Consider the following 26029-nt stretch of genomic DNA (forward strand, 5'->3'; position numbering starts at 1 on the left):
TCATCATCATCATCATCATCATCATCACCAGTTGATCCTATCCAACCTCCAGTGTTCATGCCTGCCTATCTGATTTTAGTTCTCCTCGGCCGTAATTAAAGGAGCACCGCCCCCCCCTCTAGGAACGGGACTAGTCGATGGAGTAGTTAACTAACCTCATAGTCCTAGTACTCGTACTGGGAAGTTAGTGACGACATGGACTTTTTTTTCTGCTGGGCCGAACCCTGGAACGCGGTAATACCAATACCAGCTCCTTACGCGCCGCCAAGTTGGTCCCCTTCATAATCCTTACTCTTCCCCCCCTCAGCCCATTTACTTCGATCCTGAACCCTTGGCTCTCTCTCTCTCGACCTCGACCTGACGGCCAACACGCCTTGCATACAGACCGGACCACCGTCATCACCTCCTCCTCCTCCTACTCCTCCTTTCTACTACGCTCCTCTCTCATGCCGGTCTGTTGACGTGGATCTCGCTGTCACCGCCCTGTCGAATTCCTTCCGTCTCATCCGCGCGGGTTCATCCCTCGAACACTCCTCCCGCCATCCCTCCCCTCTATCTTCCACCCCTTCACTAGTTCGAGTGATCCCACGAGTCTCTCTCCGCCAGGAGACTCGCGCCGCAAGATGACCACCTTCCCGTCATGGAAGGATCGCACGCAGAACCAGTTCGGCAAGCTCCAGATTCAGATGCCATGGCGCTCCTTTCAAATGCTCGTGCCGCATCGCATGCGTCGCAAGATTCGCTCAAAGCTTCGAAGTCGCATATCGCCAACTTCGTCTATCTCGACCCTGCGGACCTCCTTCTCGCCCGTCGATACGCTTCGCTCGCTCCAGTCCCATCGCTGGACTATGTATGACTTTCAGTATCTCCTACTCCTGATCCTCGGCTTCTTCTCCTTAACGGTCATTCAATCCCCTGGTCCTCTGGCCAAGACCTCCATCGCGACTCTCCTCCTATTCTCCCTTCTCCTGCCGATCACCCGGCAGTTCTTTCTGCCTTTCTTGCCCGTTGCGGGTTGGCTTATCTTCTTCTATGCGTGCCAGTAAGTCTGACCTCCTTCCCTTTCGCCTTTCGGTGGCTGCGTCGCCTCCCATATGGGCTTACACTCGTATTGATGACGCACGGAACGCTTCTCCGAGACTTGGGTCTTGAGGCAAAGCGTCGTTTGCGTTTGCCGCCTACGCCGAATTGAAACAATTAGTTCTAACGAGTCAATTACGATAGGTTCGTTCCTGGCGACTGGCGACCTGCCATTTGGGTTCGGGTGTTGCCCGCCATGGAGAACATCCTCTATGGTGCCAACATCAGCAACATCCTGTCTGCCCACCAGAATGTGGTGCTCGATGTGCTAGCCTGGATCCCCTATGGTCTGTGCCATTACGGTGCTCCCTTTGTCGTCTCCCTAATCCTCTTCATCTTCGGACCCCCCGGATCAACCCCCCTTTTCGCTCGCACTCTCGGGTACATCAGTATGATCGCGGTGACCGTTCAGCTGGTCTTCCCTTGTTCGCCCCCATGGTATGAGAACCTCTACGGTCTCGCCCCAGCCGACTATTCCATGCAGGGTAACCCGGCCGGTCTGGCCCGCATTGACAAGCTGTTGGGCATTGACCTGTACACTTCCGGCTTCAAGCAGTCTCCCGTGGTCTTCGGTGCTTTCCCCTCCCTCCATGCTGCGGATTCCACCTTGGCCGCGCTGTTCATGAGCCACGTCTTCCCCCGGCTGAAGCCCCTTTGGGTCACCTACACCCTTTGGATGTGGTGGGCCACCATGTACCTGTCTCACCACTATGCTGTGGATCTAGTCTGCGGTGGTCTGCTCGCCACCGTGGCCTTCTATTTCGCCAAGACTCGCTTCCTCCCCCGTATCCAGGCCGACAAGATGTTCCGCTGGGACTACGACTACGTTGAGATTGGTGACGCTTCCCGTGAGTTCGGTTACGACCTCGCCAGCCTGGACGGCGACTTCAACCTGGACAGTGACGAGTGGACTGTTGGTTCTTCATCCTCGGTCAGCTCGGGTTCGCTGAGCCCCGTTGACGATCACTACACTTGGGAGGGCGAGACCCTGACTTCGAACCACGACCTCGAGGCCGGTCGCTGAGCACCCCTTGACATGCATATACCTTTTTTTCGACCCTGTTCACCATTGCATCTTATTTTTTTACTCCCCTTGAGGGACGGCGTTTCACTTACGACAAATTTTGGAACTATCATCTGCATCCAGCCATTTTCGACACTTACGCTTTTAATCACCCCCTACTATTGAGGACCTTCAGTCTACGCGGCTCCCGATCCGTTTGAGCTGAAGGTTCTATTTTTACCTTTCTGGCTGTACATGCCACCGTTCACGCTCCATTGGAGTTGAACGTATTCCCGTCTATAATCTTAATACCGGCGGCGGGCCCTGTCTTGCCTACTTGGGCTTGTGCGACCGTGGATGCATCTTCATTCCGCTCGCATCGCCACCGTTGGACACCTTCGCTTGTACAGAAAACCGACTCGCCTCGACGCATTTTTTTTTTCGAGACAGTCCATCACTTTCAATACTTCAATTCTCACTCATGTCTTTCGCTACGACTCTTTTTCTCCACTGGATGAGCTTTATTTTTACTCTTCGCTTCGTGCTCATCCAGTTGCACAAATATTTTTATCATTCGTGTCGATCGCTTACGAACTGGCGCCTGGGAACTTTTTTGGAACACGGTTTACGAGGACTGGTAAAAAGTTTCGGCGCCTTGCTTGCACCATCACTCGCTGTGCATTAGAACATTTTTTTGGTTTGGACATTGGCTGCTTCGAGCACATTTTTTTGCATTTGGCACATAGAACGAGGAATGGGGATTGGAGAGGATCCCTGGGTTGTTGTTCTTCTGGGGTGCCGTCCTCGCTGACAGATGAAGTGATATCCTGTCTTCGGCATCGGGGCAGTTTGGTCGCTCACGAGGAGGATCCTGCCTTGAGAAGTTGAGGTGACGCTGAAAACTCTTCGAACGATTGGGATGGAACTATGGCGACTGGGAGGTGATGAGGGACTGGAATCTGGACGGGACCCGTCTCCATCAACCTGGCCAGTGTTAATCCGCTGATCATCGCTTCTGGCTCTTGGGAATAATGGCGTGAACCGAGCTCCCATTGCTACGCAGACACTACGCACCTCTCCACGACTTAATGTTTGACTCTTAATGTCTCTTAATCTTTCTTCCTCTTGTTTCTCTCCCTCGAGAGACGGTGGTGGGTGTTTGTGTGGTTGCACTATTTTCTGTTTTTTCGGAGAATCGGGCATGCGAGGCTTGCGGTTGGTGGTTATCATCCTTCGCATTATCATTACCCTTAATCCCCTAGATGACGGTATGAAGAATTGTACATTATTATTATCACTATCTTGGGTTTCCCGTGTAGATCTCCCGTAGTCGTGGTCATCATCTTAGGCTCGTGCTCCTCGCGTCGTGGGTATCCAACATGACATGCGACCAACATCAACAGAACATTTCAACCTTGATCTCTTATCATACAGAAACCCCGTATCCCTCCATACCTACACTCTCCAGCGTATTAATTCCATACACCCTGAACCCATTTTTGAATCCCTACATATGATTTCCACACCCCCGCCTTCTGCAGATCGCCCTCTCGCCTCTGACTGGCTCAACCACGCTGCACAGGTCGATCCCACGGGCCCCAGCTAGGGACCCAGAGTGCATGTGCCTTTCCGAGAGTGTCCGGGCCTAACCTATTCGAGTCACAGTATGACACTAATACTAACCTACGAAGGAGCAAAACTGGATAGTTAGTCATGTGAGGATTGGTCAGGTGAGGGGGTGGACTGTGCTGTTATGCGTGGTTTTGTGTTGAGTATGCAGGATTTAGGTTTCGTTAGGGGGGTGTGTGTGTGTGTATGCTGGAGGATATACTTTGGAGGAGCGAGTAAAGTGGATGCATGATGCATACAAAGTACCTAACTTCCTTGGGGGTCTCGTATCCGCGAAAGAGGGCTGCTTTGGTTAGCTGATGGGAAGCGAGGGACTGGCGGGGTTATTGTATTTGGAATGTGATTGACTGCACGAGGGTCTGCATTTGGGTGTGGCTTCTTGTATTTGTTTGCAGTTCCTTGAAGGATTCCCGTTTCATTTCATCTAATACGAGGAATGAAGTGTTATAACTCTTTGGTCTGGAATCTCGGGGACAAAAGGTCTATGAGGTGGCCCACATAGAAGCCTTCCTTTACACGAGCTATTCAGTGAAGCTGATCGAGTCTGTCTGCACTGGGTAGTTTGCGTTGACAAAAGCTGGTATTTTATGTACATAGCGATATTCAACAAATAACTAATAACCTCTAGACAGGATTAACGACGTGAAGCTGGATGACGGATTCTCAACCAATTGCTAACAGATGCTGGGTAGAATCTGAGAAAAGCAGAAAATTTCTGGCCAGATACTATTCAAGTAGTCACTATAAAAGAAAGCTATACCTCCCGACCTTCAAGCTTCTATTGTCTCTTTGCTAGGCTTGCAATTTCGAATCAGCCTACCCAGACCAACTTCCCAGTATAGTACCGACTGAACATCAGCATGCTAACATCAGCATGCCTACATTTAGGAGTCAGGATATTCCCGATCTCCAAGACCAGGTCATAATTGTCACTGTAGGCAATGTGGGTCTTGGTTATGAAACTATCCGTCAGCTCAGTGAACACAACCCAGCTAGGGTCTACCTCGCTTCTCGATCCCAAACCAAGCCTGAACAAACCATTGTAGAGCTAAAGTAAACCCAATCCCAAGTTCGCCAATATCCGTTTCCTACAACTCGACCTGACATCTTTCAGAAGCGTCAAAGCTGCCGCGGCTGACTTTGTGCGCCAGGAGTCTCGCTTGGGCATTCTGATCAATAATGCTGGTATAATGATGACTCCAGAAGATGTCGCTGAGGACGGATACGAGATCTACTTCGGAATAAACGTCCTAGGTCCAGCGTTGTTCACGCAGCTGCTTCTGCCAACTCTACGAAAGACGGCAAAAGTGAACAGTCAGACGCGAATGGTCATGCTCTCTTCTGCTGCCCACGCCCGCGTGCCCATTGACGTTTACAAGTTCGATGAGCTTCGAACAAGTGCCTCCCAACCGACGTACCACTGAGCGATATGCTACGTCCAAATTCGGCGATCTGCATTATGCTAGAGCCTTGGCTGCGAGGGAAACAGAAGTCAAGATTATCCCGGTTCACCCCGGTATAGTAGCGACGAACCTTCACCATGCCTCACCGGGGACTTTCCTGAGAACATTCCTCTATGCTGCTATTTTCTTGGCTGCTACACCCATAGAGAAAGGTGCTCTCTCTCAGATCTTTGCAACTGTGAGCCCTACCGTGAAGCATGGACAGTACTATGGGCCCGTTGGTAAGGCAGAGTCAGGTTCTAAACTTAGTCAGAATCATGACCTTCAGGAAGAATTGTTCCGATGGATTCAGGGCGAGCTCTCGGGACATGTCGAGACAATTTCTTGAGAGATTTTATCTTCTTGCGCCGGTTGTGAAGGTGATGATATCATTTTTCATGTATTCCTATATTCTTCAGTTTGCATACTAATTCAATCCCCGCTCTGAAACTTTTGCTCGTAGCTGGTTTTCGTTCAATTAGGATGCACAGTAAATGACGGAAGCCGGTGGTTGACCTGGCCCACAGCTTCTGGTTCAAGCAAATTGAGAACAGAATATTTCGGTTTGCACTGATAGCATAGAAAGGACTTGTTGAATATGTCCTTCCGAACGATTGTTGCCAGTGAAGAACTCAAGTCTTCTACAGCTCCAGTCTCTCATCTTCGCGCAATTAAGTAGGGAATTAATTGGTATTCATGTCCGAATGAAGTAAATTGACGATCGTTGACGTAGTGGGCTTTCATAATAAGCAAGCATGAATGAGCCTTTTTTTCTTGTAGGCGGACTATCTCACAACTTTTAGAATGTCACTCAGCTATCGGACTGTTGCGGATATTATAGCATTAAGCGCACCTTAGCCATCTCTATAGTGAGTCACCGGCAAGTCCGCAGAATACTGCTAGGTAGAGCTTGCTACAAGCTTCTTTAAGCCTCGTCTGGCTCTCCAATAATTACAACACACCAAAATTTCTGGACACCCTTCAATGACCCAAGACCACTTCTGAACAAACAATTCCGAGACTCCCCAATTCTGCGGAAGCCAAGGATCACACCACACCATGATCCCCATATCGCCAGCAGTAGGATCCATCATATCAACGCGTAGCTCAAACTCGTTAATTGACTCGCCAGCATTAACAAAGATTATCCCGCATTCGCGGAAACGGAAAACAGTCTAGCCAGGGGTGATGAGGGGTTGAGCATTGAGTGACTGTGGAAAACAGACTAGCTGGGATATTTCCCCTATCGTGGGGTTCTGGGATACTAGTATTGAATGGGGGAATGGCATCTTATTTCATTGCCTCAATATTTAATCTAAGGGTATTCATGTTTTCCAGGAATGCACGAAAGACGTTGAACTTTGTCAAGGTAAACAAATGGTCGAGGCATGGATCTGCGGCATAGTATCTCTTATAGTCTTCTTTGTTGAAGCGAGTCATCATTGCTACAGCTTCTGAGAGCGTAGTTGGTCGAGAAGACTATCGCGGCCCTGTGACTTGAACTGGCCGTGGAAGTATCAATGCATAACGGTGCATATCTTCCAGTTTATTCTTGGACTGTAAGGCAAGGGCCTCTTGCCGACGATGGCGTCTTCTTGTTCCTAACATGCGATGAGTTTGTGCTGACGTTGGGTTGCGAGGCTTATCGCAAGCCAGTACTCTTCCTAGCAGGATGTTGTGGTACCTACGTAAAGCACGTTGGTTTAGTCTGTTCTGCAGCCTCTTCCGCAGAGCAGGATCTGTGACCACATTCCAATCGTCGTCTACCCGACAGCACTGTTCTTGCGAGGACACTAGGCAAGGCTCGAGTGGTAGGTGTGGCAGCACAGGCGAGTAAAGCCTTATGATTCACGCTATGGGTGTCAATAGGTTTCGAACATATACTTACAACAGTATAGAGGAGAGGATTTCTATGAAGGGAGGTTGGAAAAGGACTGAAGCTGAAGGAGGTTCAGAATGATATTCCCCTTTGCACTCAGTTTCCTGACCGAGTCACTACTTGACTTCCTATAGGCCCGACAGTGCCAGGGCTTCTGGCAAGAATTGGTTATATAAGCGACCACTGGTGCCTGGAGGTAGAATGGGTTTAGAATCATAAGACCAGTCAAGCGGCGAGGAGATAAGTTATCTAGATGCCTTGGCTCATTCAAGTACTCTGGCTTGTAGCTGGGGTTGCGTGGTAATCCAAAATCCGAAAAGCTGCCAACTATACCATGGCAGTAGAAGAACCTATAGAAGATCTACGCGCAATACTATCGTGACGTCTACAAAATTGTCATATCATACAAGACTGTTAGAAAAACAATGAAATGTGACAATGACAGTAGATTATCCAAGGCGCCTCCGTAAAGTTCATCATAGCTCTATATTATTGCGGATAGGTCTTATTCTTCGTCAAAAATCCGTACACGCTCTGCATACTCGCGGATGTTCGAGACGAACGTTTCTTCGATCTGGTCGCCTTTTCCGCCGGCGACGCGGAGAATAAGTTCATTCAGCGAGGCGCGGCCAAGGATATCGACATGATCACCTGGTTTGGTCAGATTGAGCACAACATATGGAATTTAGATCGGGTGGAGGAAAGAAGTAGTGATGGTGAACGTACCTGTATTTGGTCCGCCTCGCGGTGAGAAACGATCTGGTTCATGGGGCATCTCGAAGACCTTGATCTTCGAGCCCGCTGGGTTATACCGCTTCATGCGCCACCCCTTGGCACACATGTAGCCAGTGCTGAGCAGGTTGACAGTTCCGTCGCCCTCGCCCATCATCACCCCATGGTCGATATTCCCGTTCATGGTCACGGTAGTGTCAATGCTAACGTTGAGGTTGACCAAGGGATCAAGCTCTTCCTGATAGAAGTAGCTCCGCTCTGTAGGCTTGCCAACACCGTAGAAGCAGTAGATCTTCATATCAGGTGCATACGGCAACCGAGCCTCGAGCGGGTTCAACCACGTCCGTGGGTCTTTCTCGTTCGCCTCAACTTCGCGTGTTGTATGAGCTACACCGTGCGAGTAGCTGCCCAGAACCTGCCTACGATACCAATCCTCACTCTGGTCCAGCAGGTACTGCAGACTCTCGGACGTCGTAAGGTTGCGGCGCGTCCAGGAGGAGTTGGTCTCCCGGAAATTAAGCAGATTTCCAAAGCTAATCTCCTGTCCGGCCTGGTCATCTGGGGCCCACGTTGCGTTGCCCCAAACGGCTTCGCCGCCCTTGGGAAGCATACTGGAGATGCCGGGCATGGCTCGAAAGATCTCCGCACGCTCTTCCTTGGATAGGAACTTCTCCAAGCCATAAACAGCAAACGCATTCAGCTGTGCTGTATCGCGCATCTCACCGGACAGCACGGCAGTCAATCCTTTGACGGCACCGAGCATGCAACCACTGATGTTGACCCACGAGTCAATGTGCTTATTGACCCAGTCCTTGCCACCCTTGCCGTGGTCTTCGCTTTCCACCCATTTAAAGAAGTACATCACGACCTGCGAGCCCATACTGTGCGAGGCCAGCGTAATCTTCTCGCCTTGGCCCTCCACCGCGGTTTCGATATAGGATTTCAGCCGGCTGAAGTACTTATCCCGGACTTCAAGATTGGGATACGATAGCCGCCAGTCGTAAGCTGCAGTGAATGCATTGGTCGGGTCATAGCCGATGGTCGCCAGGTTTTCGAGAATCTTATTCCAGATCCAGTATCCCGTAATGAAGAAGTCCGTGGCGTCGAAACCCTGTGCAGCCCGTAGCTTGATGCCCGGTGGATCGAGACCCGTTTCACGATCCAGCATGATATGATTCTTCCATTCTGCCTTATCCATAACCAGTGCGCGCATCATGCTCCAGCTGCCCCATAGTCGGCGGCGGAAGTATTGGCGTGAATTGACACCCGTTCCCCAGCTTTCAAGACCGGTTGAGATGACCCCCGGGATCATCACGACGGGGTGTTTCGCTTCGACTCCTTGTGCTTGGAGTTGTAAGCCGACGGAGAATGAATCGTAGCTAACGGCCTCGCGTTCGTGTTGCTGCAATTGCGCGATGAGAGTTAGCATATGTCTTTTAAGCATAGAGTAGCTAGGTGACAAGGGCGCTAGGCAAGCAAACGCACCGAGAACGCCTTTGCATCACGCACAATTCCTTGGGGTATGGCATCAATCAAAGATTCGAGGTTCAAGTCCATCAGCGACTCCAAAGAAATGACTTCTTGCTGGTTCGCGAAGAACAAGGCAATGAATATGCCGAACAGGCCACCCAACACGAAGATGAATCCATTGCGGCGTTTACTTCGTGGTCGGATGACCAGCTGCTTCACCTTCGCACCATCAAATTCAGCACGGAGCTTGTCCTCTTCTGTTTGGATCCGATTGAGCCGGGGCCGATTCTTGTTGTCGTTCTCGTCGCGAGAGGGGGCGTCGTCCTTGCCCGCGCGGCGGCGCAACATATTGCGACCGCTCAGAGAGGATATGCTCAAGGAAGCTATGGCCAGAACTCAGAAGAACACACTTTGTACAGGGAGATGCTCGGAGTAAGAGAGAAGTGAGGATAGAGAAACGAGGCAGCCTTAAGACGGCATCTCACCTCCCAAAAAATCAAGGATTGTGTACCTGCGCGAAACATGAACGGGAGGATCAGCGTCACATGGCAATCCGCCCGACTTCCAGCTTGCTCCGCCCCACGCACGCTCGTTTACTCCATCGCGAATCAACTTGCTTTCCCACCAGCCACACACGAATTCCACGGCCACTTTCGACCTCGAGCCTTGAGCTTTCACAGTCCCCTTCCCGCATCCATGAGCTCATGACGCTGCGGCAATGACCCAAGATGCCCCCTCCGACCTGCGCTACGTGCGGTACGACAGTGCCCGCGAGAACGAGTATGTCACCGCCATGCGCCAACTGATCTCCAAAGATCTGTCCGAGCCCTATAGTATCTACGTCTACCGCTACTTCCTCTACCAATGGGGAGACCTCTGTTTTCTGGCTATGGATGACAAGGACGAGATGGTCGGTGTGGTGGTGTCGAAACTGGAGCCGCATCGTGGTGGCCCACTGCGAGGGTATATCGCCATGCTGGCCGTGCGCGAGGAATACCGGGGCCGGGGTATTGCGACAAAATTAGTGCGCATGGCCATCGACGCTATGATTGAGCGGAATGCGGATGAAGTATGTGTATCCCCAGCGAGCGGGCGGTTTCTATCTGGTCTAGCTTTGCTCACTGTGTTGTGTCGTGTGCAGATCGTCCTCGAAACCGAAATCACCAACACCGCCGCAATGAAGCTGTATGAGCGACTAGGCTTCTTACGGAGCAAGCGACTACATCGATATTATCTGAATGGCAACTCAGCCTACCGGCTCGTCCTATATCTTAAGGAAGGAGTTGGTTCGATCAGAACGTCATTTGACCCGTATCCACCCCCGCCCCCAGTCCCGGCCTTTGATCAGTTCTTTCATGGACCTGCTGCCACACAAGGCAATGGTAGTTGATCTGCTTTGCAATATGAGCAGTACACGTACTCCCATGAAGAAGGGTGTCCGTGATCATGACATCTCGATGGGAAACGACCTGAATGAACAGACTTGCACTTGCACATGGAATTGGCGTCTAGGTCTGATAGCGAATAGCAATATCAATGAAGCATGGAGGGAAGAGGGGAATCAATGCCTTGGTCTTTCCACGAGGCAATATTCTACCTGTTGACGCCTTACTTTTTGTCAGCTCTGATGTTGAGTGGGCGTAGCACCATGAATGTGCCTCGATAATACGCCAATCAGCCAGTATCAGAAATTATATCTAAGCTTGATTCTGGGAATTGTATTCTAGTTCTCATTGAAGCATTGCCCAGGTCTAGAGGATCTGAGGGCAATCAAAAAGCAACAGACATTAAATGTTGATTGTACTACTCAGGTCCACCTTATAGTGTAGCTTGGTGATCTTTTCCAAAGATATTCAATTTATTTGAAGATCTGCTGTTTCACCGATTCTTATTTAGCCTTGTGAAGAATTCAACTCTCACCTTTCATTCACGAGTGTCCTTCCTTGACAAGTGACGCCAAAGTGTAACAATCCGCCACCTTCGGTTAGGTGAACACGGATATGACATCACAAAAGATTGTACACGCAGCTATCTACTTCCTAATAGAGGCAAGCGAGTAAAGAACCACGGTGCTTTAGATTACAAAGTGGTATGTCCGTCTCAATATCAAACAGGACCAGCGAGAGTAGGACGAGAATAGGACGAGAAACATCCTCTAGACTACGACTTTGAACTGGCTTCTCTCTCTCTCTTCCTGGCTTTCACCATTTTTGCGTACGTCCTTTCCTATTAACAATATAAAAATGACCTCAAATCTTTGCTTTGTCCATCATTTTGTGACAAATAGTGATCGTCAACTCGCATTTTCTGCCATGGTAACCTCAAAGGATACGGTCGTGTGGACGGCATTATGCCTTTTTTCATAGCACTTAGCGATGGCACTTACTTTCGAAGTGGATGGAATGACTCTCGTATATCCTTTATTTTGCAAATCGAAATCGTAAAAGAACTGCACAACCTGTTAACCTTGCCCACTAGTGTACAAGTTGGCGGTTATGTTTCCTTGATCGTACTCGTTTGGCATACGGAACATCGTAACTGCCACTAGCCACTAGCTCCAAATACGAATTCAGAGTATTATTTGACCATTTGACCTACAGGGAGACGACTGGAAAAATATCCGAATCGTGCGTGGAATATCTAAGAAAAAGTGTAGCTTACTTTGGGAATACTTGAACACTGACTAGTGTCGACACTATTCACAATATCTCTCATCGGCTATTATATGACCATACTTCTCGCTTCTCGTAGCATCAATCCTGCAGACTTGAGGTGGCATGAAAGTTCGTTCTCTCTACATTTGATTATATCTTGTTTCGTTGCATCAAGGGCGAACAGAAGCTACAAATTAATATATCGATCAAGTTTATGCGCCGCCCCCTACGTCATCGTCTCCATCATCTAATGCAGCTTGATATACAAAACAGCAGTTCATACCCTCAAACAGCTTCAGATATCTACAATCAACATCCGACGTCTCCTCTAAAACCTACCTAGTGTACCGGTTCCTTTACGCAAATATCCAGCAGATCCATATACCCCCGCGATGTCTCTCGACCCCGTTACCGGCGGTCTCGGCCGCGATCTACCCGTCAACAACAAAGTCACCGAGACAGCCACCAACACAGTTCAATCAACCGCACAAAAGCCAGTCAAACAAGTACAAGAAACAACCAAACCACTTACCGACCCAGTCATCCCGGGCGAATTCCCTTCCGAAGATGGGCCCCGCGACACCGAGCAGCCTCCCCCCGAGATCAACTTCCGCGGCATCTGGGCCGGATTCACCAACTGGTTCGCATCGATGATACCGCAAGCCTTTGACGGATTCGAGTGGCTTGTGACATGGTTAGTGAATCGGTACCTGCCGCCGCCGAAGCAGGCCGCCATGTACGAGGAGGCACTGAAACGGCCGATTGCGTCGACGTTCCTCGTGTGTCAGATGATCTGCTGCGGTGTGCCGCTGTTAGTGTTCCTGGTAGGGGTGTTTGTGTTTGCGATTATTGCGGTGTTGTTGTGGGCGGTTCTGGCGCTGTTGATTCTCGGACCGATCTTGCTTGTGGCGAGTATGATGGGGATTTCGTTGTGGGGATGGGGGTGGGTTTTGTACGGGTTGCTTAAGTGGGTGGATCAGCGGTTCTTGGGTGGGATGATTACGCGTTTTTGGTTGCCGAAGGTACAGGAGCAGGAGAAGGGACAAAAGGAGAAGGGACAAGAGGATAAGGGACAAAAGGAGAAGGGACAAAAGGTGAAGGGACAAAAGGTGAAGGCACAAAAGGTGAAGGTACAAAAGGAGAAGGGTGGGGATGACGGAGAGGGTAAGGAAGAGACGGGGGAAGAGGTGGATGAGAAGAAGGATAATTGAGGTGTTGTTATGGACTGTTTTCGAGAATTTGATGACCTTGTTATGTACTGCGCTTTTCAGGTTGGATGAATCATGGCATAGCATTTTGGACTTTGGATACACGATTTCATTAGCTGCCGATAAGGAAAGCATGCGTGGTTTCTCAATTCATGCTTCTCTACGTTTCGTGTGCAAATGCTCAACAAGATATGATGCAACTGGAGTACAATATCAAACACGAGACCAGAGATGATCAACTCCTCCATCGAGGGATTCCAACGGCGGAGTAGTAGTCGTAGAATATTTCATCCAAACTTTTACCAAAATTGGCTAATTATTTTGATCGCTATCCATGTCGCTTACCAACGGTTTGGGTTAAGATACTATATTACGTTGTCACTTGGGAGCCTTTGTGTGCTTTACTCGTGTTGTCGATTATGAGCAGCCTTTGGAGAGGCGATCTTCTTTTCGTTTCCTTTCAGGTTGTCGAGGGGAAAGCTGCCTTGACAGCGTTGGAGAAATACCAATAGTTATAGTTCAAAGAACCCTTAGAATAACTGTGAATACAGGAGCGGATTGCTAGTGGTGTAGGGCTTTCGCAGAAATTCCTGGGCTGTAATTCAAGCATCGGCAGCGATTGTCTGTTCTGAAAGCTACATTGGGTGTACAATCTTTTATACAGTGGGATTTTAGTTGTTTCGTTCTCTGGATGAACGCATACTCGGGGGTAAGCTGGCATCGTGGTCGTGGTAAGATCACCTGGCCTTGCTTCGGGGGCCGAAATTCAAGCCTGGCTAGTGTAATGCTCCAGTATACTCATGCTGGACTCTGTCTTTCGGCATCTGGTGGTGATGATGGTTTAGTCTAGCTATCTGATAAGGTGTGATGTCACATTGAATCGTTCGGAGTGCGACAGGGGATGAATGGATCCTAGCCATTCAAGATTCCCATTTCTCGCGAGAGTTTCTTCTCTGTGTCTGTTCATGGCCACGGCTATGCCCTCTCATCATTGAGTACTAGTCACTCTCTTTACGCCTATCCCAGACTCGAATGTCATCCCAGCACAGACCAGCTTAGGTCGAGTATAAATAGGTATGCAGTCAGCAGACAGGCAACTTGGTAAATCTCGCATAGGCCATTCCCCGCCAGACAGGAATGCAAGGTTCGACGGTGGATAATTAGTAAATTACACTTCCATGGCGATCTTCTTCAACTTGTTTGTGAGACTCCCAAAGTAGTAAATCTTCGAGTCGATCCTCCGGGACCCGCTGATTATCCGTCAAAGACCCATGTTATGTACTGATAGGGAGGCCTGAAGAAAAGGGGATGGTTTATAAAGTGAATGATAGTAGAATAGAAAGCGCAACCTGATCGTTCTCCGCACTACTAGGTAAGTATACGCATAAAGTTGATGAAGGACTCTCGCTCGTGGATTCTATTAGGGGTGGATAACGATATACTGTACGGCTGCTGCGGCATGCTGCTCCTCCACATATTATCTCACTCGTTCTGAGTGGGACTCGAAATGTACACTGTACATACTGTAGTATGTACTGTACATGCGGCACGGCAGTCCCCGGAAGACTTACTTGAGGGGATTTCATGGGTTGTTACTCCGTCCAGTCCAGTGAGCTGCAACTGATCTGCGACGCCTCTTGGCGCGTTTCATGACGGACGGGATGGGATGCACGTTGGTCCGTGTGGGTTGGATGATCAGCCGAGCTGCGAGGGTCATGGTGGGGATTGCTGCTATTGCATGCGTTGACTTCGCGGGCATCCTTGATTTATGATTAGTTCATTATTGCGCAGGATAAGCGAATTTAAGATGATCGTTTAGTCTATATGCGACTCTCAAGATTAGATATGGGGTACGAGCAGCGGGAAGTCTCATTTCCTGAGATGATATCCATGGTTCTAGTATTATTAAATATAAAGAGCTACTTGTTATGAGCCAAATTCCCTAGTCATTTGGAGGTAGTGGTAGTACGTGCGCTACATAAATTCTAGCCCTCGTACCCTCATTCACAACTTGGTACCTATAACCCTGTCAATGAGTACCTCCTGCCACCGCCACCCCCCCCAAAATGTACAAAGTACAAAGGAATGGACAGTTCCTGCCAGCCACCTGCATGTCTCAGAGGCAAGACGGATAGCTGCACCGCATGAGAACGGTACTGCGATTAGGGGGCATGACATGTAGGACAGGTACGTACGATATGCAGCAGGCCCCAAGGCCGAGTGTTCATCCTACGGACCTGCAGGCTGTGGAGGGGGGAACTCTCAAGGATGGCTCCATCCCGAGGAGTCCCACTAGGACGGATCCACCCATGCATTTACCCCTGACCAGCCCCCAAGCACTGACCAACTCAAACTTCCAAGTAAGTTGAAGGAGTGGGCCAAAGGGAGCAAAAAGAGTAGGAGCAAGACAGAGAAGACCAAAAAAGCAATGACGAGACCCAGTGTCCAATGCACCACCCCCGCATGCGACTCATGCGACTCATGCGACTTATGGGTCGATTGGGTTTAGTGGGGATTGAGCAGAGGGTGATTTTTGAGCTTGGGTCGCTAAAAGGTCAGGAAGGAAGGAGGCTACTTACTATACGTGGATTTATTGAACTGAAATCGCTATCCGAGTCACGCTATTCTGGTGGTAAGAGGTTAAAAGTGCACATTCTTGGAAGTAGTCATGTGGAGTGGAGGACGAGGGACAAAGCATGTATATACTATAGAATTGAGTTAGCCGTGGAAGTCAACCACGGTCAGTTCTTTCTTGCTTGAAGTCACTTGGCTCTTGACTCGAGGTTAGGCTTGTTAATTCTTTGTCCGGAGTATGAAAGCGCACCGCGAAGATGTCGGATGGATGAACCAGTCTGCCAATTCGGCTGAGATCCCGCTGGCAGCCTTGCATCTGAGTCTGAGACATCCTGTTGATAGCGTCGAACGATAGCAGCACCTGCAACAGCCTAGCGTTGTGGATGGAGGAGCAGAGCAGCGAAGTGGAGTGCTGTTTCTTTTTTTGGGCTGTGGGAGCCCCAGATAGAGATAAGTGTAAATTTGAGGCTACAGTAGTTAGTTCTTGACTCCGGATATTTATTGTAGGCACATGGTCTTAGGTAATGAGGTCAGAGGTCAGTGGAAGGGACAGAAGTTTACAGTTTCCGTAGGCTGTAACCGACAGAAGCGACGACTCTACAAAAGACGAGAAGTATGTAGTGAGCCAATAATGAAATCATCTTTGTCGTGGAATTTGCACCTCGCCCTGCCGACCATGGGATGTCTCCGTCTACTATTACTTCAGTATCTACACAGTACTAGTCTTGCGATTCGATTTTCAGCGAATCTTAGAATTGAGAATAAGTTAACCCTCTGTTTCAACCCGTGCCAGAATCAATCTGAAACTGCGGATTACTTGAACTAGAAGTTGCTTGTAAGTTGTAAGCCTGTTTTGAAAGCGAGAGCGGAGGGGTATGCATAGTCAATCCCCGTGCTAGAACCACTCCGCGCTCCATGCTCCATCCATATTGGACTCACAACTGGGTGCTCCTCGTTGAAGCATGCTGGAATGCAAGAATCAAAAAGCATCAATCCCCACATGGAGGTCTCGTGGACAGAACCCGTCCCGCTAGTCGCAGTCGCAAGCGTCCTTGACTGGTTGGCTTCTCCTCCCCACTTGGTCACTCGAAGTCAGTGCGGCCCCGTTCTCCCCCATTCTTGCTTCGGATGCAGGTACCGTGCTGGTGGGCCAGATTGCGAATGAGAAGGAGGCCTGTGGGAGTTGGTTTAACTCGGTCCTGACGTCAAGACTGAATGAGGAGGTTCAAGAGAGGAACACAAAGGGTGTGCTACTCCGTAGGAAGTCCGGAAGATGTCACTTTGGAGGGTGAACTGGAATTTGAGAGTGGAGTAGTTTGGACCAGAGTGGATAGGAGAGAAATATAGGGGTATGAGTCGTAATGGGGGGTTGGAACTGCATCAGATATACACAGAATATATCTCATAGTCGCCGTAGATGTACAGTAGTTCATTACTATGTCGATAAGTTGAATGCGTAAGCCCATCGCCCATACGCTAAGATCGTAGAGTACCGTACTGCAGACTGGCAAAAACCAAGATCTGGCCGGGCTGACAGGCCGTGCACGATGATTGTGGAATGAAAATAAGAACTATAACATTTTCATAGTGTATTCCGTACTAAAGTATTCTCATCAAATATTTTTTAAAAAACAACTAATGATCATCTGTCTATATCCAGGACACCATCCTCGGCTGTCCATCGGTCGGGTACTTGGCGGGACTGGGGTTTGGGTGTGGCAAAAGAGCAAACTTTGGCACCGGGTCAGGGGAAGAACAGAGAGGTTCTATACAGGATGGAGTACGGAGTAGTATCATGGGGACAGTCGTACTGCGTAGTTCGCAGTGGCAAAACAAAAACAAGGTCCGGGAGAACTGAACTAGTGAGAGAGTCTGCATTGGGCCAGGGGTAAAAAAGAAAAGAGAGCAAAAAAAGGCGACAGTTCACCTGAAGAAGGTTCCCCTTGCATGATCAAGAGCCCAAAGTATCCAAAGTATGCTTCGAGTCACAGAACTCACGAGAGGAGAATTAGGAGATCCATTGAGAGATAATAAGGAAGAGGAAACAGAATATTAATCCTGGAGAGAGTATTTAATCCAGGCTATGTATAATAATAATAATAATAATAAGAATAATAATAATAATAATAATAATAAATATTCATAGCGAAGTTAATTATAATAATCCTGATTCATATCAAACCCCCCCAAAGTCCCTGGGTCCGACTAGTTCGTTCACTAAACAAAAAAAGATTAATCTCCCCCTCGGACTCCCTCCCCCCCTCCGCTCTATTCCTCTCGACTCTTTGACACTCTCCCTCTTTTCCTTCTCTCCATCTCTACCTTTCCCCTCCTTGAAAACCCCCGCCCTTGATTCTTCCCTACGCCGGTTGGGCATCCCATCCTCGCCTAATTCTGCCTCTCGTATCGGCCCGTGCCAATTGAGTTGTCTGTCGTCCGCCCGCCCGGTTTTCCCGCTCCCTTTTCCGTGGTCTCGTCCCTCCCCTCCTCCTCCCAAACCTTTTGCCCACGGAACCAGCCTCTCTTTATTCTCCCTTCTGGGACAAAAGGGCCTTACTGTCTCCACGCTGGGGATAGACTCCAAGGTAGGCGCCTGCGATCTCCACTGCCTTTTCTCCTGTCGATGGGGGAAAAGCCAGCCGATTGATATATACTCATCCCCCCTATTTTCAAAAAGAGACTGCCGCGCGAGCGACCGTTCCCAATCATCGCAGCCCGCTGCGGTGTAGTCGACTTCGCTCTTCAACCCTCCTCTCCCCTCCGGCACGTCGCCCTGTCCCACAATGTCCGTAGCGACCATGCTGCAGCCTGCATCGAGAATCTCCCGAGCCTCCTCCTCCTCGTCCTCCTCGTTTCAGCCCGTCGCACGACAGAACACCATGTCGTCGCACGATACTAGGTCAATCCGCCAATCCAAGCGGATGTCGGTCACCGCTCTCTACCTGTCCATGTCCGCAAAGGATCGGGATTTGGAGATTTCGGATGACCTGGCACGAGGTACGCGGTGGCATCTTCCCTTCTTTGGTAGTCCAGTCACGCGTGTTACGGTACTGACTCGCAGAACCAGCCCAGAAATATCTGCGCGAACTCAAGTCCAAGATCTCGTCACAGTCGAAGAAGAACTTCGTTCTGGAGAAGGATGTCCGATATCTAGATTCGCGGATCGCACTGTTGATTCAGAACCGAATGGCGCTGGAAGAGGTAAGAGAGCGATGCGTTCCTGGGGAGATACTCATCCCAATCGGGAGGATTCAATGTCACTCACACACACTCTCCTTTTATAGCAAAACGAAGTCGCGAGCCACCTGGACGACACTGCCGATCCACAAGAGGGATTTTTCCCGAACGACGAACGTACCCAGAAATATGGCAACCTTTTGTTCCTTCTACAGTCCGAACCTCGTCACATCGCCCACTTGTGCCGTCTGGTTTCCATGGCCGAGATCGACTCCCTCCTCCAGACCGTCATGTTCACCATTTACGGAAACCAGTACGAGAGTCGTGAAGAGCATCTCCTACTCACCATGTTCCAGTCTGTCCTCACCTACCAGTTTGACAACACACCAGAGTACTCGTCCCTTCTCCGCCAGAACACCCCCGTCTCTCGCATGATGACCACCTACACTCGCCGTGGTCCCGGTCAGAGTTACCTCAAGCAAGTCCTCGCTGATCGCATCAACTCATTGATTGAGTTACGCGACGTCGATCTGGAGATCAACCCCCTGAAGGTATACGAGAGTATGGTGAAGCAGATTGAGGAGGAGACTGGCTCACTACCGGACTACCTGGCCCGGTCTGTGACCGCTGAGGATGCTGCCGAGAACAAGCAGGTCCAGGCTATCATTGCCCCACGCTTGAAGATGTTGACCGATATTGCAAACGGCTTCTTGACCACCATTATCGAATCCGTGGACGAGGCGCCCTACGGTATCCGCTGGATTTGCAAACAGATTCGCAGTTTGTCCCGTCGCAAGTACCCCGATGCACAAGATCAGACCATCTGCACGCTTATCGGTGGATTCTTCTTCCTGCGCTTCATCAACCCCGCCATTGTCACTCCTCGCTCTTACATGCTTATCGATGCCACCCCGACCGACAAGCCTCGTCGTACCCTGACTCTAATCGCGAAGATGCTTCAGAACCTGGCCAACAAGCCTTCCTACGCCAAGGAGCCTTACATGGCGAGTCTGCAGCCTTTCATTGAGGAGAATAAGGGGCGCGTGAACAAGTTCCTCCTTGACCTGTGCGAAGTCCAGGACTTTTACGAGAGTTTGGAAATGGACAACTACGTGGCTCTGTCGAAGCGTGATCTCGAGCTCCAGATCACTCTCAACGAAATGTACGCCACGCACGCTCTTCTGGAAAAGCATAGCTTGGCCCTTGCCCAGGACCACAACTCGCATCTCTCCCTGCTGCTCCAGGAGCTCGGCGCAGCTCCGCCTCAGGTCCCCCGCAAGGAGAACCGTACCATCACAGTACCCCTGTATAGCCGATGGGAGACTGCCCTCGACGATCTGACTGCTGCCCTGGACATCACTCAAGAAGAGGTGTTCTTCATGGAGGCCAAAGCGACTTTTGTGCAGATCCTGCGTTCCTTGCCCCCGAACTCTTCAGTCGCTCGCCGCCCCTTGCGACTGGACCGTATCGCCGAGGCGGCTGCCACCCTCAAGAACGACGCCGTGATGGTGCGCAAGGGTATTCGCACTATGGAGCTGTTGAGTCAACTGCAGGATATGGGTGTGATCGATCGCTCCGACGAGTTCAGTCTGCTCCGGGACGAAGTCGAACAGGAACTCGTGCATCTCGGCTCTCTCAAGCAGAATGTGCTCGAGGAGACTGGGAAACTCGAGGAGGTGTTTGCAACCATTCGCGACCATAATGCTTACCTGGTCGGCCAGCTGGAGACTTACAAGTCGTATCTCCACAACGTGCGTAGCCAGTCGGAGGGCAAATCGCGGAAACAGCAGAAGCATCAGGAACTGGGACCCTACAAGTTTACGCATCAGCAATTGGAGAAGGAGGGTGTCATTCGACGGAGTAATGTGCCGGAGAACCGCCGGGCGAACATTTACTTTATGTTCAAGAGTCCGCTGCCTGGCACGTTTGTCATCAGTCTTCATTACAAGGGTGAGTTATGGGTCTTGAATTCCATTCCCAGGCAATCTTAGCATGCTAACTAATTGGTCGATTTAGGCCGCGCCCGTGGATTGTTGGAGCTCGACCTTAAGCTCGACGACCTCCTCGAGATGCAAAAGGACAACCTGGAGGACCTTGACCTGGAATACGTCCAGTTTAATGTCACCAAGGTGCTCTCCCTTTTGAACAAACGATTTGCACGCAAGAAGGGGTGGTAAAGGCACACAGGTGCTTGCATAACCCTCGCCTTGCTGTCTACGAACCTCCCCCCTTACGATTGATGAGACCGAGCACGAAGGAACAGCTTTACACTGTCTCTCCAACTTCTCTATTTGACTCGGATAAGGTGGGCCTCATTTCTGCGCCACCTACTTTCTCCTTTGATGATCTTGATGGACACGGACCTGTCCGTAATATACCCTATACCCGTCCGTCCTCGGCGTACATAACGATGGACTGGACTGATACACTTGCCGTCACTTGACCGTGCCCGTCCACTGGCCCAGACCTACACTCTTCACCGACGAGCTGGACATGGACGGCACGGTGGTCTTGTGTGGCTGTGCATGTGAATGTGAATCTGAATGTTGTCGATACACGAACATACTTTATGGAGGATGATCACGACGGGAACTCCGCTGGCTCGGGCCCCGTCGGGGATTGTTGGATTGATCGGATGATCGAATGATTGAATTGTATCGGATGGGCTTATTTTTCTTTTGTGTTTGTCCCCTTGTGGTGGATTTTTGGTGGCAAGTTATACCCAACGCATAGTTATTGTTCTCTTTGTGTTTCCTTTTTTCTTTACCATTGGCTCTTGTGTTTTGTTTATCTATCTTGTTGTCGGCCAAGGGGTTGATCTGTCTTTGAATACTGTCTCGAGATTTCTGGATGCCTTTTCCATCACCGCTCGTACCCGTTGAATTTTCGGGTCTCTATGCGCTGTGTATAATAATCCCTGCTCTCTGCTGTGCGGTTGTCTGTTGAGTTGAATACCCGTCTCTGCCTGTTATGCCCCTACTTGTACAGCGCCAAGCCATTGGCCATTTAATCATCATCGCGAAATTGACTATGGGCATATATGATTGAGATTTTATCTGTTTTATCTTGGGCAACTCCTGCATACCTACAAAGCCAAGGATCAAGACATGACTGACGTCGAATTTGCGGTGACTCTAGTTTGCAAGTGCCGATGATCTCGTGTTTGGGACTCGCTTTAGTTCGCCCGACTTAGCATGAACTAAGAATTGGTTCGTTAGTTCGTCCTGACTTGCTGTCTTAGCGTCGTGTCTTGCAAGTGGATTCATTCGACACCGCCTCGTGCCCCTCTCTTTGGTATGTTTGATTTTTTTTTTCTGGCAATGAGAAATGATTCCTTTAGAGTTGAATCAGACGTCTATAATGTATCCTGGAGAGATTCTATAGGTTACCCAGTCGTAAGTACCCCCATGATGAAGCAGAATAGTAGCCAGAATGGCTGTAGCTTCCGTGTTGGACACAGCCACACGGGAAAGCATATTGGGTAGATTATAAGGCCCCACGCACCCCTATATGGCCTGGGTTTAGTATTTACATGGACTCTGTCTCTCCAGTAGTAACTTGGGGGAATGACAGCTGGTCGATGGGCCTAACCTGTTGGTCCAACTCCATCCAATGGACATACTAGACCAATCCCTTCTAATAGAAATATAGTAATGACTACATTTATCTCCTCGTAAACCTGGTCTAAACAGCATGTCAGAAGTTCAATATTCTAGAGTAAAATGCCCTGGCACCCTTAGCGTCACTGTTTACGCAGCAACCCAAGCCGATCTCCCAAGCGCCGTTTTTAAACCTCGAGGTGGCCACAATCCCGCCTTCCACCCACAACCCTCCACTCTCCGCGGCTCTCCCTCTTTCTCTCTGTCTGTCTCCCTCTTCCCCCCCTCTCTCCTCTCCTTTTCCCTCCCTCTTCTTCTTCCTCCTCCTACCACCTCCCTAAGTCCAATCCTCCCAACTCCCATTCACAATGGCGGAAACTACCGAGCAGAAGTTGCCCACCGACCCCAAGTACGACAACTACGATTACCCGACCACCGCGCCAGAGCCCCAAGATGGTCACCCTGGCCACACTACCCCAGAACAGGATGCGAAGGTGTTTCAGTTGCGGACAATGCTGGAACAGCTGGGTTACACGGAGCGATTGGATACTCTGACTCTGCTGCGATTCCTGCGCGCCCGCAAGTTCGATGTGGAGGCGTCCAAGGCCATGTATGTTGTTTCTGTTCCCGAACTTGGCACCCAACGCGGGCGGGGTGGCGATGCAGTGCTATCTGTTACGGAGAAATTTTTCTGGGACTCCTGTCGAGGTCCAGCTTTGGTTTCGTGATTGCTGGATGTTTGATGATATGATCGGTTCTAATTCGTGTCTCCTTGTGGTGGATAGGTTCGTGAACTGCGAGGACTGGCGCAAGAAGTTCGGCACTGATGACTTGCCTCGCACTTTCGAGTACCCCGAGAAGCCCGAGGTGTTCAAGTTCTACCCTCAATACTATCATAAGACTGATAAGGTACGTTTCTGCCGGTGGTGGCGAGGTTGTTGCTACAAGGGCCTCGCTTCTTCAAGGTCATGAAAACCAAGTTGACCCCCCAACCTCGCCCACAGGATGGCCGCCCCGTCTACATCGAGAAGCTGGGCAAGATCGATCTCACTGCCATGTACAAGATCACCACTGGCGAGCGCATGCTGCAGAACCTGGTCACCGAGTACGAGAAGCTGGCCGACCCCCGTCTGCCCGCCTGCTCCCGCAAGGCCGGCAAGCTCCTCGAGACCTGCTGCACCATTATGGACCTGAAGGGCGTCGGTGTCACCAGCATCCCCTCCGTCTACGGCTATGTCCGCCAGGCCTCCGAGATCTCCCAGAACTACTACCCCGAGCGCCTGGGCAAGCTGTACCTCATCAACGCCCCCTGGGGCTTCAGCAGCGTCTTCTCCGTCGTCAAGGGCTTCCTCGACCCCGTCACCGTGAACAAGATCCACGTCCTCGGCTCCGGCTATCAGAAGGAGCTCCTTGCCCAGGTCCCCGCCGAGAACCTCCCCGTCGAGTTTGGCGGTACCTGCACCTGTGAGGGTGGCTGCGAGTTGTCCGATATGGGCCCCTGGCAGGAGTCGGAGTGGGCGCACCCGCCCGCGTGGGCCACTGCTGCTCCTAAGAAGGAGAGCGAGGAGGCCGTTATCCAGAACGAGGATCCCGGCTTCGAGAAGAAGGATGCCGAAGCCGAGGAGGGTGCCCAGGCCAGCGCGTAAGCGTGAGGAGGACCGGAAAGCAAAGCCAAGCAATTTATAGAGAACGATTTTATTATTCAACCATTCGCTTCGCCTCGTCTCGCATTCGCCCGGAGCCAGTCTTGCTCTACTACTGAAACCCCCCATACTCCCTCCTGCCCCTCCCTCTCCCTCCCACTTGGTCGTACCGAAACCCTCAAACTCGCCCTTTTGGATATGGAATAGAAAAGAGAGAGAACGAAAGAGAATCTCTCAGATTGGCGAGATCGTGGATTGGAAGATCTGAGTGATGTGCCATCTAATCTGTCGTTTCTAAGGTCAACTGCTGCAAGAAGAAAAACCATGTTTCTATTTGATATCCCCAAATCTCCTGGCCCGGCCATGTTTGAGTGCAATATATTGTTTCAATACAGTCGTGTCTAAAGTTCTCATTGACAACGTCTCTCGTTGCTTGTTATAGGTCCTTAGGTAGTATATGCAGTCCTTTGGCCAATACAGATACCTTGTCTAGATCTGATATTCGCCAGGAGAGAAGAGTGGTTGGGGTCATAGGTAAGAATTTCTTCAATGAGATGATATCACAACGAGCGTAAAGTAAGAACAAAATAAGTGAATGGTATCATAATCCTCGATTCCCAAACCCACTACACCATAACGCCCCCACCTCCATCAATAGAGTGGGAAACAAATAATAACCCCCCGTCATAGCACGACATAACCACCCAAAATCCCTAGCATAATGCCAATTGAAGAGGAACGGAATGCCCTCACATACTCTCCACCACCTCAGCTGCCCGCCCAGCCCGCTCAGCCTTCCCCACCGTTGTCGCCAGCGCATTCCCCTCAGAACCAGAACCGGCCGCCCCTCCAATCTCCGCGTCGCCCTCACCCTGCAACCGCTGCAGAGTGCGTAGAGTGCTCTCGTATACCTCGGCAATATCCCCGCTCCGCCAGCGCTCGGCTTCTTCGTCCGTGCCGAGCGGAATATCAAGTGTCCAAGCTGGATCGGGATGGCCCCGGCGAGAGCGGCGTTTCGCGTTTGTAGATGCTGGTTCGGATCCGGTAGCACCCGTATTCACATCCACATCCATAGCCTCTGCATCCTGCGCCGTCCTATCTCGAGACTCTGCATTCTCATTCCCATCTTCGTCCTTATCCTCGTCCTGCTCATCAAGTTCATCGTCCTCCTTGCTCTCCTCCTCAATCAACCCGGCTAATTGCGCCGCATACGCCTTGGCCGCCTTCCGTGGCGCCTCGCGGCGTAATTGCGCGACGGTCGTCGTGAGGGATTCTAGTTGGGCGTAGAGCGTGCTGACGCGCGCGGCGAGCTCGGCGTCGAAGGGTTCGTACTCGACTGTTTCGGGCGCGGTGAAGGCGGCGGGGAAGGGGAAGGCTGGGGAGGAGGAGTCTAATCCGTTGATGCTGATTGAGGAGGAGGCCGTTGTGAAGGTGCGGGTTATGTACTGGTGGAGAGAGATAGTGGTGTTAGTTTCCAGGTACTTGGACTTTTTCGTTTGGAGTTCGACTGGGTGGTGGATAGGTTGGAGCAGGGAGGGATGGTAGAGTATCGTGCATCGTCGTAGTTTAAGCGCTTGAGTTGCTTGTCTTTGAAGCAGCTGGTCTCACCTCGTCAACTAATTCCCGCACGCGCTCGCGCATCGGGTCGGGCTTGTCATCGTTTGTTGCGGAAGGGGGGAGGTTGAGGTCTAGTTTTTGTCGAGAGAGCGCGACTGTGTTTGCGTATAAATAGGTGAAGTCTGCTGGAGACTGGAGCTCGACTTTGCGGTAGTGTGGTGCAGCCATGATGGGTGGTTTGTGGGTGGTAGTGGGGGATTGATGGAGTTGTGTTGATGCGACGCGTTTTGGAGGGTTTCGGAGGGAGAGCGGGCTTGGCCTCTTGGCGTTGGCGATCGAAAGGTTGTTTTGCTGCAGAAAGTCCCCGCAAACGATGTCATCG

General features: G+C 50.5%; 8 protein-coding genes across 8 annotated transcripts; 6 read left to right on the forward strand and 2 right to left on the reverse strand.

Moving 5' to 3' along the window:
* Positions 1-623: 623 nt before the first annotated feature.
* N7458_010973 (phosphatase PAP2 family protein) lies at positions 624-2104 on the forward strand (the record flags this gene model as incomplete). The annotated part of the gene is made up of 2 exons (XM_056914355.1): positions 624-1042; positions 1225-2104. 2 exons carry the CDS (start codon positions 624-626, stop codon positions 2102-2104), a joined length of 1299 nt encoding a protein of 432 aa, XP_056763204.1.
* A 2482-nt stretch (positions 2105-4586) lies between these two features.
* Positions 4587-5503, forward strand: N7458_010974 (uncharacterized protein; the record flags this gene model as incomplete). Its single annotated transcript, XM_056914356.1, has 3 exons — positions 4587-4765; positions 4827-5126; positions 5179-5503. 3 exons carry the CDS (start codon positions 4587-4589, stop codon positions 5501-5503), a joined length of 804 nt encoding a protein of 267 aa, XP_056763205.1.
* Positions 5504-7538: 2035 nt separating this feature from the next.
* N7458_010975 (phospholipid:diacylglycerol acyltransferase) lies at positions 7539-9583 on the reverse strand (the record flags this gene model as incomplete). The annotated part of the gene is made up of 3 exons (XM_056914357.1): positions 7539-7684; positions 7760-9167; positions 9251-9583. 3 exons carry the CDS (start codon positions 9581-9583, stop codon positions 7539-7541), a joined length of 1887 nt encoding a protein of 628 aa, XP_056763206.1.
* Positions 9584-9953: 370 nt separating this feature from the next.
* On the forward strand, positions 9954-10625 carry N7458_010976 (peptide alpha-N-acetyltransferase MAK3; the record flags this gene model as incomplete). The annotated part of the gene is made up of 2 exons (XM_056914358.1): positions 9954-10304; positions 10377-10625. The coding sequence occupies 2 exons, from the start codon at positions 9954-9956 to the stop codon at positions 10623-10625; spliced, it is 600 nt and encodes a 199-aa protein (XP_056763207.1).
* A 1656-nt stretch (positions 10626-12281) lies between these two features.
* Positions 12282-13100, forward strand: N7458_010977 (seipin co-factor family protein; the record flags this gene model as incomplete). Its single annotated transcript, XM_056914359.1, has 1 exon — positions 12282-13100. The coding sequence occupies one exon, from the start codon at positions 12282-12284 to the stop codon at positions 13098-13100; it is 819 nt and encodes a 272-aa protein (XP_056763208.1).
* A 5354-nt stretch (positions 13101-18454) lies between these two features.
* N7458_010978 (Ras GTPase activating protein IRA2) lies at positions 18455-21025 on the forward strand (the record flags this gene model as incomplete). Its single annotated transcript, XM_056914360.1, has 4 exons — positions 18455-18668; positions 18739-18872; positions 18956-20798; positions 20865-21025. The coding sequence occupies 4 exons, from the start codon at positions 18455-18457 to the stop codon at positions 21023-21025; spliced, it is 2352 nt and encodes a 783-aa protein (XP_056763209.1).
* Positions 21026-22815: 1790 nt separating this feature from the next.
* Positions 22816-24093, forward strand: N7458_010979 (SEC14 family lipid-binding protein; the record flags this gene model as incomplete). Its single annotated transcript, XM_056914361.1, has 3 exons — positions 22816-23057; positions 23233-23356; positions 23452-24093. The coding sequence occupies 3 exons, from the start codon at positions 22816-22818 to the stop codon at positions 24091-24093; spliced, it is 1008 nt and encodes a 335-aa protein (XP_056763210.1).
* A 746-nt stretch (positions 24094-24839) lies between these two features.
* On the reverse strand, positions 24840-25875 carry N7458_010980 (uncharacterized protein; the record flags this gene model as incomplete). Its single annotated transcript, XM_056914362.1, has 2 exons — positions 24840-25535; positions 25699-25875. The coding sequence occupies 2 exons, from the start codon at positions 25873-25875 to the stop codon at positions 24840-24842; spliced, it is 873 nt and encodes a 290-aa protein (XP_056763211.1).
* Positions 25876-26029: the final 154 nt, after the last annotated feature.

The sequence above is a fragment of the Penicillium daleae genome (genome assembly GCF_028827525.1).
Source record: "Penicillium daleae strain IBT 16125 chromosome Unknown utg000008l_segment0_segment0, whole genome shotgun sequence".
NCBI lineage: Eukaryota > Fungi > Ascomycota > Eurotiomycetes > Eurotiales > Aspergillaceae > Penicillium > Penicillium daleae.